This window comes from Macrotis lagotis, chromosome 1 (assembly GCF_037893015.1).
Source record: "Macrotis lagotis isolate mMagLag1 chromosome 1, bilby.v1.9.chrom.fasta, whole genome shotgun sequence".
In the NCBI taxonomy this organism is placed as follows: domain Eukaryota; kingdom Metazoa; phylum Chordata; class Mammalia; order Peramelemorphia; family Peramelidae; genus Macrotis; species Macrotis lagotis.
This window is the reverse complement of record NC_133658.1, coordinates 480,377,544-480,394,580: the sequence shown is the minus strand read 5'-3', so window position 1 is coordinate 480,394,580 and position 17,037 is coordinate 480,377,544. Positions and strand designations below refer to the sequence as shown.

Genomic DNA, 17,037 nt, shown 5'->3' with positions numbered 1-17,037 from the left:
ATTGCTATCCCTATTTTTTTCACTTCAGCTGAAGCAAAATATATTTTTTCTCCAATCTTTTACCTTTACTCTATATTTATCTTTTTGCTTCAAATGAGTTTCTTGTAAGCAGCATATTGTAAGATTCTGGTTTTTAATCCACTCTGTTGTTTGATTATGTTTTAAGGGAGAGTTCATCCCGTTCATAATCCAAGTTATAATTATTAACTCTTTATTTTCCTCCATGTAATCTTCCCTGTTTGTATTTCCCCCTTTTTTCCCTTTATCCATTTCCCCCAGTATTTTGTTTCTGAATATCACCACCTTCAGTGTGTTTGCCCTCCTATATCCAACCCCCCTTCCCCTTCTTCCTTCCCTTCTGTTAGTTCCCCTTTTCCTCCCCCATCCTCCTTTCCCCTTTTAACACTTCAAAGGTGAGATAAGTTTCTTAACTTAACTGAGTGTATGTATGCTAACTTTAAGCCAAATCTGATGAAAGTAAGATTCAAGAGGTTCTTACCTCCTCCCTTCTTCCCCTCTATTGCAATCAGTCCTTTGGACCTCTTAATGTAACGAGAGTTATCCCATTCAATTTCCTCCATCTTCCCATCTCCGTACTGTCCCCCCTTTTTAAGGAGGTATTATTTTTAAATCATTCTATCTGAATCACAGAAATGTCATGAGTGTCCATCACTTCTGGCTAAGTATATTCTCTCTAATAGAGTTACAATTCTCAAGTTATGAGTTTCTTTCATTTTATTGGAGTGCAGGTTTTTTTCTTTACCCTTTTTTTAAACCTTTTCATGTGTCTCTTGAGTCTCCTGTTTGATATCCAAATTTTCTATTTAGATCTGGTCATTTCAACAGAAAATGTAGGAAGTCTCCCATTTAATTAAATGTCCATCTTTTCCCCTGAAAGAGAAGGTTCAGTTTTGCAGGATATGGATTTTTGACTGCATTCCAAGCTCCCTTGTTCTTTGGAATATCTCATTCCAGCCCCTTCAATCCCTTAATGTTGACGCAGCCAGGTCCTGCATAATCCTTGCTGTGGCTCCTTGGTATTTAAATTTTTTTCTTTATGTCTGCTTGTACGATTTTCTCTTTTATTTGATAGTTCTGGAATTTGGCCACAATATTCCTTGGTGTTTTCATTTTAGAATCCCTTTCTGGAGGGGATCGATGTATTCTTTCAATAAATATTTTTCCCTCTGATTCCATGATATCAGGGCAGTTTTCCATCACTAAATTCTGTCATATTAAGTTCAAGCTTTTTTTTCATTTCAATGTTTTCAGGAAGACCAATAATTCTTAGGTTGTCTCTTCTTGATGTATTCTAGAGGTCAGTGGTTTTGCTGCTGAGGTATTTTACATTTTCTTCTATTTTTTCAATCTTTTGGTTTTGTTTAACAGAATTTTTTTCTCTCATGAAGTCATTAGTTTCCACAGATTTCATTCCTTTTTTTTCATTTACCTTTTGCAACTCCTTTTCCAATTGGTCTGTTCTATTTTTGAAGGAGTTTTCCATTTGCTCAAGAGTAGTTTTGAGAGAATTTTTTTCTTTTTTTTCATTTGCCCAATTGAGGATCTGAGAGAGTTATTCTCATTTTGTATTTGTCCAATTTTATTTTCCAAAGATTTGTTTTCTTGTTGAAAAATGTTAATTTTCTCTTGCAAGGTGTTAATTTTCTCTTGAGCTTCTTTCCCAATTTTTCCAATTGATTTTTAAACTCCTTCCTAATTTCTTCAAGGAAGTCTTTCTGGGCTGGAGACCAATTCATGTTCTCCTCAGAAGTTCTAGATCTCTCTGGGTTAGCATCTGTTATTTTTAAGTATTTCTCAATGCCCCCCCCCTTCTGATGACCTTTCTTCATTTTCCTGGGATCTTGTGTTGGGAAGGGGCTGGCTCACAGAGGTTTGCTTTTGAAAACCCTAGAGGGCTTTGCTCACTGGGCTTAGTAACTCCAAATGGGCCGGCCAGTAAGGGGCACTGGTTGCTTTCTCTGGAGTGTTTGAGGCCCTCAGCAGCAGGGTCTGAATTGTCCTTGACAAATGTGAGCTGGACCCTGCAGGAAGTAGTTAATCTCCCTTTCAACTGAGGGAGCTCTGCTTCCCACACCTGAGCCTGAGATGGGGAAGGGGCAGTTATTGTTTGTTCTGGAAAGAGAGCTCTGCTAAAAGTATGGAACTCAGGGCCCCAGGCGCAGCAGGTCAATGTCCAGTCATGCTATGCAACTCTCTGCTGGGACTTGCTCTCTCACCCAGCTGAGACTTACCATACCTCTGCTCCCCCAGCCAAAGATTCCATGGTTAAAGTTGGTCCTCGGACCTGCCACTCACGAAAGCCTCCATGACTAAGTCCTTTGCCTTCACCCTGCTGCTGCTGCTGCTGCCCCTGGTATGGTTCTCTGCTCTCTAGCCCCAGTTCACCCACAATCCCAGAAGACAGACCTTTTGGTAGGTGTTCTTCTCCTAGCTTCTCTTTTGGGGTTTTGTCAATCGAATTTCTGTTAAGAAGTTTCTTTCATGTTATTTTTGAGGGGAAAACAGGAGATCTTAGCACAGTGTCTGTCTTCTTTCTGCCATCTTGGCTGGAAGTCTTAACTGGTTTTTAAGATGTTATTTTCTTTATTATTTTTGGTATCTTCTTTACCAAGCTACTGAATTGATTTTCATTATTTTCCTGAATCACCCTCATTTCTCTTTTCAATTTTTACCCTTACTTGATTTTCAAAATATTTTTTGAGCTCTTCTTTAACCTATGACAAATTCATTATTTTCTTGGAGGCTTTGGATATAGAAACTTTGACTTTGTCAACTTCTGAGTGTATATTTTGATCCTCCATGGGACCACAGTAATTGTCTACGGGCAGGTTCTTTTTCTTCTGTTGTTTGCTCATTCCCTCAGGTAGCTCTTTGTTAGGGTGGGGCTCTGCTTCCAGGGTGGAGACTGCACTGTCTCATGCTTTTGAGGGGTTTTGCAGATGTTTTCAGGACAAGGGCCTCACTTCCTTCAAGGTCTTATGGGAAGCTCTGATTGCTCTTCTGTTCTGTGCTCTGGTCTATGAATGACCATGAGAACTCCTCTCTGCACTACAATTTTGAGGAGGGTTCCAGTTTCATTATGGCCATATGGGGGCCCAGACTACAACCTGGATCTGTGTATAGGCAAAGCAAGAGAGTCATGCCTCAAGGGATAGCAGAGAGACCTCTGCAGCCTCCCCCACCACCCCCCATGCTCTCTGTGGGCTAAGCAATCTAGAAGTAGCTGCTGGTGGCTTCACAGGCCTGCTGCTGGTTCTTGGGGCTATGCTGACCTGGGCTCCACACTCCCGCTAACTTTCCAAGTTGTTCTTGGCAGTCCCTGGGTTGTGAGTTCTGGAAACCACTCCTGCTGTCACAGAACCAGGAACCCAGGTACCTTTCAGGCTGTTCCTGGATGGTTGGAGCCAATTTCCTCAGGCAGCCAGTGCAGCCTGAGCTGTGCTGTGGCCCCTTCTAATCCTGAGGAACAGACCCTTCCCTCAGATCTTTCAAGTTGTCTTGGGTCAGAAAATTGTTTCACTGAGTCTTTCTGTGTGTTCTGCCTCTCTAGAATTTTGTTAGTCATAATTTAAAGGTATTTGGAGTGTTCTGGAGTAGATATTCTGGGATTTCCTGTCTTCATTCTGTCACCTTGACTCTGCCCCCAATGAGTTATTTTTGGTGCATTTTTTACCAAGATGTTAATTCTTTTTTCATAGTTTTCTTACATCATTCTCTTCCCCCACCTCCAGTTTTTCCTCTACCACATTTCCTTATTGAAGTCTTTCAGGAATTGTTGTGCTTTGATCTGATTAGTATTTTTATTTGAGGCTTTGCTTGTAGCTGTTTTCACATTTTCTTCTTCTGAGTTTATGGTTATAAACTCTGAATTTATGCCATTATATTAATTTTCTACAGTCAATTTTTTTGTTTGGTTTGTCCAATTTTTCCAACCCATTTCTTAATTTTGATCTTTATATAAAGTTGAGCTCTGCTAACCTGCAGGTGTGCAGCTGTAAACACTAGCACTCCTCTTTGCTTTGGTACTGTGACTAGGGCCCCTTTTCCCTTGTGCTTGACCACCAGCTCCCCTCTCTGCTTCAGAACTACAATCCAGAACTGTGAATGGACAACAGTTTCCAAACAACTCCAGTTGTAGCCAGTGCCAGCAAAGGGTCCCCTGTAATTTCTTTCTTGCCAGTTGTCTGACCTCCTTGTCCTCTCTGGGCTTAAATTTCCCAAAACTGCTGCTTCTGTTGCTGCTGCTGCCAATGTTGCTGGTCATCCGTGTGGCTTCTGACCAGACCTCCACTCTGGTGTGACAGATTTTTCTTGCACCCCTCTTAAGTTTTCTTTGGTCAGAAAAATGTCTCACCCTTAACTTTTGTTAGCTCTGCCACTCCAAAATTTTAAGGCTTTACATTAAAGTCATTTGAAAAGGAATATTGGGAGAGTTCAACTGGCTGGCTATTCCTAATCTACTATATTGACTTCAAATTATTAATGTTCTCTTTGCCTTCTTTTTGTTGATATTAAAGTTTTTTTTAAGTCCAGCAGAAATAATCTTCTCCACATATGTACACACATTCATGTCCTTATCTTGCCATCATCACCTTAAAATTAATTTTTTATTATTATCTGAAAGTATTTGTGCTACTTGTTCGCCTAAGGGTTCTTTTAAAAGAAGGAATCCTGATTCTTTTTACTTTTGAGGACTTGTCATTTATTTATGAATTGAAGGCTCATCTATACAGAATATTATTTTGGGGCTATCTATATATTTCTTATTGGAATAACATTTCAATTTTTCCTTTGACTTTTTTCCTTTGATTATACTGTACTACTCTGATCATTTTGTCTTCAAAATTTAAGGTTTATTTTCTTTACTGAATATATGATTTTTCTTTGATATTTTAGATCTGAAATTTGACTATGTAGTTTCTTCGTTAGTTATGTTTGAGTGTTTTTATTTTTTTTCTGTTGGTTCTCTGAAGAATTTCACTCTAAACTTTGCCGTGTGTTTCTAATATTTTGGAGTATTTTGAGGCTGATTACTTGAGGTATCACATTCTGAATCTCTTTTAATCCTATCTTAAAGTTCAGTGTTTTTGTTTTATTGAATTCTCAAATATTCTTACAAGTTATTTTTCTTGATTTTTTCCATAATTTTTATGCTTTTTGTGAATTTTTGATGTCTAATTTTATTTTCCTTCTTTCTTTTAATAAAATGATCAAAAAATTACTATTCTTTGTTCTATTTTTTGTAATTTTTGCTTATACCATATTTCCCCATGAATAAGATGTACCTTAATTTGGGGGCCTGAAATTTGAAAAAATATATTACATAAAGTTATTGTTTCAAGTTTTATTCATCATAAAATTCATACAACTACATATCATTGTCAGAACTTCCATCCATTAACTCGGCCTCATCTGTGTTTGATGAGTATTTTGAGCTCTGACTGCTATCCTACTTGTGCTCTGTTCTGTGGTTGACCACAAGCACTCCCTGGACAAGACTGGTGCATGGATGTATGTTAGTCCATTCTGTTTCATGAACCTGAAGCACCAGTGGTGTCCTCCTTTCAAATCAGTCACTTCTTTTCATCAGTGATTCTTCTTGCCTCATGCTGATGTATGTGGACACAGGAATCCCAATTTCCCTTTGCTCTTCAGTCTTTCTCTTCAATTCCCTCTCTACATCAGGCCATTTTGCTGCCTTGCCTCTCAGGGCCTTCTGCCATAACATTTTCAGTCGGGTTTCTTTTTCCCATATGCAACCTTAGATTGTTTTCTCGGATGGTGGAGGACCAAACTGATGTTCAGCCGCAAAATTTCCATTCATTTCTGCAAATTGGATAACTTTAAACTTGAATTCAGCACTGTACAAAAATTTTTTCTGAGTCATTTTTGGACAGAACATGGCAAAATGTAACCTAATATACTGGTAACAATGTGAAACAATGAGGGCAAAGACAAGTGGGAAATGCAAGTAAAAAAAAATTTGCAGCCACTGTATAAGACACTCCCAGTTTTTAGATGCCAAATTTTTCAAAAAAGGGTACATCATATACATGGGGAAATATGGTTCTTGCTGTTTTATTTCTTAAGTGATATAATTTTTGTATTTGTTTTGTTGATATCTTTCCTTTTTTTTTTTTCACTCTTCCAGTACATCAAATTCCTCCATATTTTTAGTAGCCTTGCAGATTTTGTGGTACAATCTACATCTTCTCTTGAATATTTTTTTCATAAGGATGAATTACTAAGACAATTTCAATAAAGTGATCATTGAGGAAGTTCTAGAAAATTTTCATTTTAAGGGGTTCTTAATTTTTTTTTCCATATCATGAAACCCTTTGGCAGTCTCGAGAAGTCTATAGAGTCCTTCTTTTAATAATGTTTTTTAACATGCATAAAATAAAATACATAGATTTTCAAAGGAAATCAAATATATTAGAATACCATTATTAAAATATTTTTATAATGTTAATTTACTAAAAATTCAGATCCCCTTTTCTAAAGCATTTATGGGTTTAATATAATTAATATAGTGTTAACTATAAGTAGAAGCATTAGGAGAGCCTTTATCAAGATCACAGTTGCTCATTCATCTTTGGTGTCTCTGTTTCATCCAATTCTCACTGTTTCTCTAAGAAGCAAGGGCAACAGACCTCAGAAGACACACTAAAAGAGTTTGATGGGAACTGGTAGGTCTCAAATAGATCAGTGAGAGGGATGTCTTCTAAAGCATGGGAAGTCTTCCCCCAGGGGAATGGATGGATGAGGACAATTTGTTTCAATAGTCATGAAGATGACTGAAGCAGGCATTTTAGCTCTAACAGCACCCTCAGAGCTTGATCAGACATCAAAAATGCCAAGGTCACCTATTGCATCCTTGGGCAAGACTTTTGTCTTGACATTGAATTTCAATGACTAGAAGAGAGAGATATTGACAGCTTTGTGCAACTTTGACTCACTTAAATACAATTTATGTACAAGTCAAAATATCATCCTGCAATGTCATTTGTCCTCTCTAAAAATGAAGGATAAATAAGAATTTGCATCTTTTGACCATTTCCCAACTAGGGAATGGTTCTTATTCTTATAAATTTGATTCATTTCCATATATATATATATATATGTATATATATATATATTAGAAATGAGAACATTATCAGAGAAAATTACTGCAAAGATTTCCCTTATCTAATTTTAACTGCATTGCTTTTATTTGTTCAAAATTTTTAAAATTTATGTATTCAAAATGGTCAAACTTTTCTATTTCTTGCCTGATCATGAATTCTTCTACTCTTGGGTTTGACAGGAAAATTCTTTTCTACTCTAATTTCTACTCTTATGATGACATGCTATTTGTCCAAATAATATATTCATTTGAAGATTACTTTGGTATATGGTGTGAGTTGTTGGACTTCATCTAGTTTCTGCCAGTTTTCCCAGCAATTTTGGTCAAACAATGTCCCCATATCAGGGATCTTTGGGTTTATCAAACACTAAGGCTACTGTGCCTGTTTACTTCTATTTATTGTGTCTAATCTGTACCACTGATCAATCTCTACTTCTTACCCAGTATTATTTTTAAATGATTTTGACTTTGTAGTATAGTTGAGATCTGACACTTCTAGGCCCTCCCTTTTCACTTTTAAGAAATTAATTTCCATGATATTTTTGACCTTTGTTCCAACAGATGAATATTGATTTTTTTCCTAGCTCCATAAAATAATCCTCTGTTTGTTTGACATGGCCCTGCATGAGTAAATTAACATAGATATCATTGACATGGTTATTATATTGGTTCAGCCTACCCATGAACAATTAATATTTCTCCATTATTACTAATTAAAATTAATCTTTACATGTGTCTATGTAAAGAGTGTTTTATATTTGTATTCATGCAGTTCCTATGTGTGTCTTGGCATTTTTGTCTACATTTGTATTTGTATTGTCAGTGTGCATTCTAAATTGTATTTCCCTTTTGATGTCTTCTTGCAGGATTTTGTTGATAATATACAGAAATACTAATGTGGACTTTAGATGAAGTTCTTACTTTTTCAATTAGTTTTTTTAGTTGACTCACTAAGATCCTCTTAGGAAAATTTCATGTTATTTGCAAAAAAGTATTTTTTTGTTTCCTCTTTGCCTATGATTAAACATTTAATTTCTTTTTTTGTTTTCTATTGCTACAGTTAGCATTCCAAATAAAATATTGAGTAGTAGTGGTAACAGTGGCCATCTTTGCTTTACTCTTGAGCTTATAGAAAGATTTTTAGCTCATTTTCATTATATATAATGATAGCTTTTACATTTTTTCAGGGTTTTTTTGCAAGGCAATAGAATTAGGTGACTTGCCCAAGGTCACACAGCTAGGTAATTATTAAGTGTCTGAGGTCAAATTTGAACTCAGGTCCTCCTGACTCCAGGGTCAGTGCTATATCCACTGTGCTACCTAGCTGCCCTTAAATACTACTTACATTTTAGGGAATGTTCCATCCATTTCTATATTTTCTAATATTTTTTAATAGGAATGGGTATTGCATTTTGTTTAAAAAAACATTTTTATTTATCTATTGAAATAATAATGTGATTTTGTTATTACTGTGATCAATTTTATTTCCTTTTTTCCTAATATTCAACCAGACCCTTATTCTAGATATAAATCCAGTCATAATATATGATCTTTGTGACATATTGCTATAGTCTCTTTGCAATATTCTAAGTAATATTTTTACACCAATATGCATTAGGGATTGATCTATAATTTTCTTTCTCTCTTTTAGCCCTCTCTGATTTAGGTGTCAAGGCCATACTTGTGTAATAGGGTGGATTTGATAGGATAGGTTATATAGGCATGGAATTTGTTCTTCAAATGTTTGGTAGAATTGTCTTGCAAATTCATCTGGTCCTGGGAGTTTTTTGGTTTGAGGATTTATGGCTTCTTCAATTTCTCTGATAGGATTACTAAGGCATTCTATTTTCTTTTCTGTTCATCTAGGCAAATTTTACTTTTATAAATATTCATCTATTTCATTTAAATTGTCAGTTTTATTGGCATATAACTGAGTGAAATGACTTGTTATAATTGTTTTTATTTCTTTGAAAATTTGTCTTTAATTTTTGATGCTAGTAATTTGATTTCTTTTCTAAAGCAAATTTCCCAATTGTTTACTATTTTATTTTTGTTTGTTTTTTCTTAAGAAAGTTATTTTTATTAGTTCAACTTTTTAGGCTTCTATTTTTGTTAATTTCTGCTTTGATTTTCAGGATCTCTACTATGTTTAATTGGAGATCATTGATTTGTTGATTTTCTAATAGTTCTTAGTTGCAAACTCAATTAATTGACAATTAATTGACAATTTTCCCTAAGTTCTGCATTGCTTATACCTCAAAATTTTTGATATGTTGTTTCATTGATCTTATTCTTTAATGAAATAATTGTTTTTTCTATGTGTTGTCCTTTGACTCAACCATTCTTTAGGATTAAATTATTCAGTTTCCTTTTAATTTTTAATCTTTGTTTCAAAGGTACTTTATTTCTTGTAAGTTTTATTGTATTATGGTAGCTAAATTGTGCATTCAATAATTCAGATTTTCTACATTTGTTTGTGAGATTTTTTATTCCCATTAGATTGTCATTTTTTTGTTTTCTTGTACAACTAATACATAGGTATATCCTTTTCTATTTCTATTCAGTATTTTATGGTTAGATTAATCTGTCTAAGATGGGTAAATTGAGGTCCCCTACTTATTTAGCTTTAATGAGTTTTTCTTTCTGTAACTCATCTAACTTTTCCTTTAAGAATTCAGACACTATGCCATTTGGTGTACATATGTTTAGTATTTATATTATTTCTTGTCTGTGATACCTTTTAGCAAAATTGTTTTCCCTCTTTATCTCTTTCAGTTATGTCTGGTTTTGATTTTGCTCCATCTGACATCATGATAGTTATGTTAACTTTTTTAAATTTAATATTTATTTATTCTCATTTTGTACAAATGTTTTTAAGACTTTTTTTTAACTGTAGCTAAAGTATGATAGGTTCGTTTTGCTCCAACTTTTGTGCATATCTCTTGATTTCACATACATTTCTTGTGAGCACTTTTCATTTTTTTCTTGCTACCTTTTTAAGTTTGTTTTGCTTTTGACTAAAACCTCCCTTAATCAACCATCCCTGTTTCTTTAAACTCCTCTCCCTCCTATTTCCTGTTGAATAAGATATATTTCTGTATTCACTTGTATTCATTTGTATAGTTTTCCCTCCTTGACCAATTCAGATAAGAATCAAGTTCAAGTCTCTCTCTCTCTCTCTCTCTCTCTCTCTCTCTCTCTCTCTCTCTCTCTCTCTCCCCTCCCTTCTTCCTTCCTGGGCACTATCACTCCTTGGGAACTACCCTCATTCTTTCTAATTTTTCTACTCTCTCCCAATGTGTTCTTCCTCATCTTTTTCACTCTTCTTTTGAAATAATCAAAATTTAAAATTTGAAGGGTCACATGTATTATCTGCTCATGTAAGAATATAAATGCTTTAACCTTTTTTAAATCTGTTATGGCTTCTCATTTTTTTCTATATCATTTTTTGGCTTCTCTTTACTCTTATATTTGTATCTCATAACAAAAAGGGGGAGAAGTCCCAAGAGAGGGAAAAAAATCAAAGTATAAAAGTATAAAAAGTATAAAAGTATAAAAAGTATAAAAGTATAAAAACAAATTTTAAAAATAGTATGCTTTGGTCTTCATTTAGTTCCTTCTCTGGATGTGGATGATATTTTCCATCACAAGTCCTTTAGGATTCTATTTGATCATTATACTGCTGAGAATACCTAAGTCCATCATAGATGATTATTATACAATACTATTGTTAATGTGTATGATGTTCTTCTGATTCTGTTCACTCAGCATCAGTTCATGCAAGTCATTCTAATCTTTCTGAAGTTCATTCATTCATGATTTCTTATACAACAATAGTTCTCAATCACATTCATATGCTACATTTAGTGGCCACATTTAGCCATTCTTCAATTGATGGGAATTTCCTCAATTTTCAGTTTTTTGGCACTACAAATGAACTGCTATATTTTATATATGTATATGTATATCTATATAGTATATGTGGGTCTTTCCCCCTTTTTATGATCTTTTGGATACAGACTTAGTAGTCATATTGCTGTATCGAAGTGTATAAACAGTTTTATTGCTCTCTGGATATAGTTCCAAATTGATCTCCAGAACTGTTGGATCAATTCACAACTCCACCAACAATGCATTAGTGTCCCAATTTTCCCATTCTCTCCAACATCGATCAGTTTCCTTTTTTTGTCATATTGACCAATCTGATAAGTGTGAAGTGGTATCTCAGAGTTGTTTTAATTTGTATTTTTTGAATCAATAATGATTTAGCAGCTCTGAATTTTTCATCAGGAATCTTTATACAGCTACTATTTCATTAAATATCCATTTTCCCCTCTCTAGCAGTATAATCAGTTTTGCTAGACAGGTATTCTTTGGTTGTAAGCCTAGATCCTTTTCTTCTTGAAATATCATGTTTCAAACTCTCCACTTATTTAAGGAGGGCATTGTTGAAGTAAAAAATGAAAAAAAAATGTTCTTTTACTGTAGCACATGCAACTTTACTCTCACAAAATAAATAATTTTGTACCATGCTAAGTGGAACTTTCTAGAACTAAAACTATGAGCATTTATAAAAGATAAAAAATTTTCTTCTTTGCAATCTTCCTCCTCTTTTCTCCACCTTTTCCCTCAAAATAATATAAACACTGACCTCATAACTCAGTAATATACTAAGATACCATGAAATAATAATTTTTGTTTCTTTTACAAAATGACTTCTTAATTAACATTTGTTGATATTAAAGGAGGGAAGTGGGAAAGGGAAGGAGAAACATTGTATTTTCCAAATTTATATTTTTTCATAACATTATACATATATTTTTACTTAAAATAGGAAGCAGAGGAAGAGGAGGAAGAAGAGGAAAATGAAAAATCTGTTGTTCCAATATGGAAAGCTCAAAAACTTACTCCATTCACTATCTGCACACCACCTCATGATGAAGTACCACCAGCATCTGACCCACCATCAGCACCTGACATGCTACCAGTATTTGACATACCGCCAGCACATGACATGCCATCAGCATCTGACAGACCCCCAGTACCTGACATGCCACCAGAATCTGACAAATAAAAAACACAAGAAAACAAAACATTTGAAGATAGTTAGTATGCCTAGAGAATTAAAGTTGTGGAGGCAGTTTTCAGACTTCTTAAAAATTCATTAAAATCTGTAGTTTGCTGTAAAGAGTGGGATAATCTTGTTATATATTCAGTTTCTCTATTTTATTGTCTCTGTTAAGCAAACTTTTCTTAAGCTAAAAATGATAGCAATGTTAGTTTTATAAATGAAGATTTATTCTCTAGGATCTTACCAAAAACCTATGGGTAGATGTTATCCCTACAGATACCAACATAAAAGTAAATGAATAATCAATATTTATAGGATTTAAACAATTATCCATAAAAATTTTGGTGACTAACAATTCATGTTATATATCTTACATAGAGGTGTCAGAGATCTTAATTCATACCTTCTGTATCCTGTTTTTCAAAGTCTGTTCCATTGGAGAAGAATGGATAGAAAACAGACCATTATATCCTACTCTGGGGAAATAGATCAATTCCTACTAAAACTTAGCATATTTAGCTCATTTTTCTTTCCACATCTGTGAAAACTCAAATTTACAAGTATACCTAGCAATCAGAGGAAATAGATTAATGAGAAAGAAAGATAGAGTCCACCTTTAGGTCTCTATTGATAAGAACACAATTACTGATTAGGGTAAAGGTCAGCATTCTGACAGTCAGACCTACCTTACAGATCTCAACTAGGGATTATAGACCATTTTTAAATCAAAAATATAGATCCAAATTAAAGAATGTCAGACTAACCATCTGGCATTATATTTCAATTGGTGAAATAGTTACTGCTCAACCCTTTGCTGATAATTCAGAAGTATAGAAAAGAAACAGTAGAAAAGCAAATGAAGCTTTAGAAGACAGAAAGCAAGATAGAGATGAAAACTAAAATTATAATATAGATCTGTATGTCCTCCAGACACTAGAAAGAAGCAGAAAAATTAGTTATCACTAGCTTTAAATGCTAAGTAATTACTAGATATTATACCTTAATATTACGCTCTTGAAGTGAAAGGAAATTCTCTTAAGAGAACATTATTATTCTGACAGTTATTACACTATATTTTTTCATGGAGCACAAAAGACCTTGATAAGAAGAAATAGAATTTTCTCTTAAAATTGCTAAAAAAATCAGTGAAAATAATAACTAAATAGCAAACTTTTATCTTGGCTTTTATCAGGGGAAACAGTAAATTGAGAGATCTTTTGAGTATGTATCATTCACAACCAAACAATTTCTTCCTGTCATTGACCTTTTAAAGAAAATATTTTATCCATGGTAATTTATCTACAAGTCTCAATTATCTAAACTAATAATAGGAAGTAATGGAATTAAACATTCAATCATTCCATCAATCAGTAAGTTCTTATTAATTATCTGCTATATGTGAAGCATACTTTCCAGGGCTCTAGAAATATAAAGACAAAAATAAGAAAGTCTTTGCCCTCAAAGACCCTACATTATACTGAGGGATCTTACAACCTGATCACTAGGGAGAGCTTGTGAGATATTTTAGGCAATGATAGTCTTGGCAGAGATGCCATCAATCCTGGTTAGACTAGTTACACTGTTATGGGTGCATCAGCTAGTTGAGTTCTCTGGCCAGCAGAGAACTGGTCTCAGCTTGCAGTGAATGAGACAGGAGGCAGAGATGGTAAAGCACTCCAAATTTTATTAGAGTCACACAACAGCTTATATCCTAGTCTACTTCTGTATTCGTGGACAACTCATGCTACCAGCTTAAGCACCAATCATATTAAAGATTACATATTGGTTAGATTATTACATATTGGTTGAATAGTTGCACATTCTTATGCATACTTCTTTGCTTTTGCCATAATGCAGTTCTTGATCAATGTCAGGAGATACAAAGGAGCTGGTTGATGCTGATCTAATAGAAAAGCAAAAGGATTTGGGTCATGCTGGTCTCCTGAGAAACCAAGCCATTGTGTTTACAAAACAAGAGACCAAGAGGGTCTTTAAACCATTAACTTTGTCATTTCACAACTGTAGCCCTCAAGGATCCCTAAAAATTTTCCCCTTTTATTTATCCATAATTGGACCTTTGTTTGATCAAGATTATTCTGTAAAGCAGACCACACAAATTGAGCAAGAAATGATAGTATGATTAAAACCAGAAGGGTTGTTCCTATAGAGGTAGCAATGGCATATAAGGTGTGCTGTCCTCAAGAAGGAAAAAAATAGATGACTAAAATAATCAATGATTTTTGAGCTGTCTTATCTAGTAAAAGATCTTGTTTAGGAGCATCATTAATTTGTTGTGTTAATTCATATAAATCTTCAATTTGTGTATAAATATTACCATTATCTATAATTCCATTAAGATGATTCTTAATTCTTTCCCATGAGTGATGAGACTCATTATAATTTTGTCAAGCAAAAAGATGAATATCAATAATCACATGCCAAACTAACCTTATATTCTATCATATCTACTTTATCCCCAACATTCTCAATAGGGTCCCTTAATGCTTTGATGGCTTTATAAAATTTCTTATTTAAAATTCGCTGTTCCTTAAATCCCAAAGAAATGTTCTTAGCTAACTCTTCTAGAAATTGAGCCTGTACTATTTCATTTTTTACAGTGCTTACATTGATGAATAATAGATATTAATAAAGATATTCCTAAAATAACACATGAAATACATCTTTTTTCTCTTAATTCTATAGGATATTGAGAAATCCTTTTTTCTAACTCAGAAAACACGTGATCAGCCCTACTTTGATATCAGCCTTGGTCTTTTATGGGTATCATCACATACCTTGGCCTAGTAATGATAAATATTGTTCCTAGGGTTTTTCTACCAATATATTCTGTTATAGTACAATTTAGACAGGATACATTTGTAATAACATCCATTACTGATATATTTATAGTAGATCCATACATAAAGGCATAAATAATTCCCCAGACAAGCCCTCCCCATTAATGTCTCATGTGAAGTGATTCTGTCGAAAGTATCTCTTCATATGATATTGCTTGGTCCAATAATCATAGCTATTTTCCAGCCTTCTCCTAAAGTTTTTTTCCCACCTACCCATATATAATGGAGCAGGGAATCCATGATAAAGCATCCTATTATTGTTTGATTTGTTGTGCCATGAAAATATCTATTATAGCAGGTGGCTTGTCTGCGGGAAAGGAATAATGTCATTGCATATTTCTGTTAGATGATAAGTTACTGGAACTACTGGAATACACATGCAGTTATTTTGGAGAAACAGAGAGGAGATTTTGCTGATAATCTGGTAAAATTAAGTAGAACAGGAGGATTAGTAGGATTGTAAAATGGATTATGTTCAAATTGTGGTTGAACTATTTGTGAAAGATTTAAGAGTCTTTTCTCCTTCTTCCACAACCCGGACCCAAGGTGGTTAAGGATAAAAAAAAAAATCTCTTTTCTTCCTCTGGGCATTCTAGTCTGCATTTGAGATAAAAGCATCACAACAGTCCATAGTTTTTGTACACTCTGCTTGTTTTTTCTTTTTTATCCCTTTTATGCAATCTTCAATGATAGATCACAACTGAAATCTACCAACTGGCATAGCTTGCAGACTATCTTCACTCTTTTTTCCCCCTCCATCTTCTAAAATTAACTTTTGAATTGTTGTGGGAAAGCTCTGGGTCTCTATCACTGAAGTGGGGATTTTTATTTTCCACTCAGGACTGCTTCTGGTAGACTACTTTCTTTGGAGGAAAAAAAGAGAAAAAGGAAAGGCACCTGGGGATATCTTGGTCTCAGATATTTTGGAATAATGGTTGCCAGGTCAAAGTACAGTACTTTGCTCATAATCTTGACTACTAAAACCAGTTTTACTTCAACCAAACCAAATTTCCTATTTTAATCTTATCTATGAACCTGAGCATTAAATTAAATACAGCAAACAATTTGGCTCAAAAGTTTTATCACATTCCAAGATTTAAAAGTAAATGTGAACATTTAGTAAAAAGATTGATGCTTAAACAGGGAACACTATAAAATTATGAATTATGAGTAAATGGTCAGTTTCATGGCTATCTGGTTACTAAAGTAACATATTATGTTGACAAATATGGACCATCACCAAGTACAATTGATTTTGCATGAACCTATGGAATGCAATGATTTGCACCATTGAAAGGTGTTAGGATTAGATTAGAATTATTTGGTGACTGACCTAATAGATGGAGTGAGAAAATAGTTATGCTGAGAATTGGCCTTGTGGTTTTGGTCACATATAGTCTTCTCAGCAAGACATACATCAAGTCCGGACACTGATTTCTCATAGTCTGGACTTATGTACCCTAGATGATTGGGAGGCTGTGTTACATAACCCAATAGCCTTAGAGTTAATTCTCTGAATTCATGGTACTACAATGTTTCTTAGAATGAAATTCAACTTATCTTTACTTTTTGGCATTAAGAATATATTGATAATGGATATTAATTTTATTCTTTTTAAAACAATATACATAGTTTCATATGTATATTCACTAACACTTAGCTAAGTAAAATAAGAATTTTAAAGTGTTTAATTTTTTTCCCCACAGTCAACCAACATTTATTTAAACATTCATTTTCGAAAACTATTTAAGATTATAATATATCTTCCTCACATTTTTTTTCCAACAGTAAAGGCTCAGGGGGGAGGGGAGAAGAAAGATAATCAAAATCACTAAAGCAAAATGAGCAAACCAATAAAAAAGGATCTTGGATGCCAGATTTCTAAAATTATATAATAATTTTACTTAATATAGTTTTCTGAATTTGTTTGAATCAGCTAATAAAGACTTTAATGTTGCTTA

The 17,037-nt window shown here is 34.0% G+C and overlaps 1 protein-coding gene across 1 annotated transcript in view; it reads left to right on the top strand.

Annotated features, from left to right (window-relative positions):
- LOC141506713 (radial spoke head 1 homolog) overlaps nt 1–14,900 on the top strand; it is a 62,939-nt gene extending 48,039 nt beyond the window's left edge. The window contains exon 7 of the mRNA XM_074213715.1: nt 11,982–14,900. Coding sequence (XP_074069816.1) covers nt 11,982–12,221 — 240 coding nt within the window. The 3' untranslated portion in view covers nt 12,222–14,900. The remainder of the gene's footprint in view (nt 1–11,981) is intronic.
- The last annotated feature ends 2,137 nt before the right edge of the window (nt 14,901–17,037 follow it).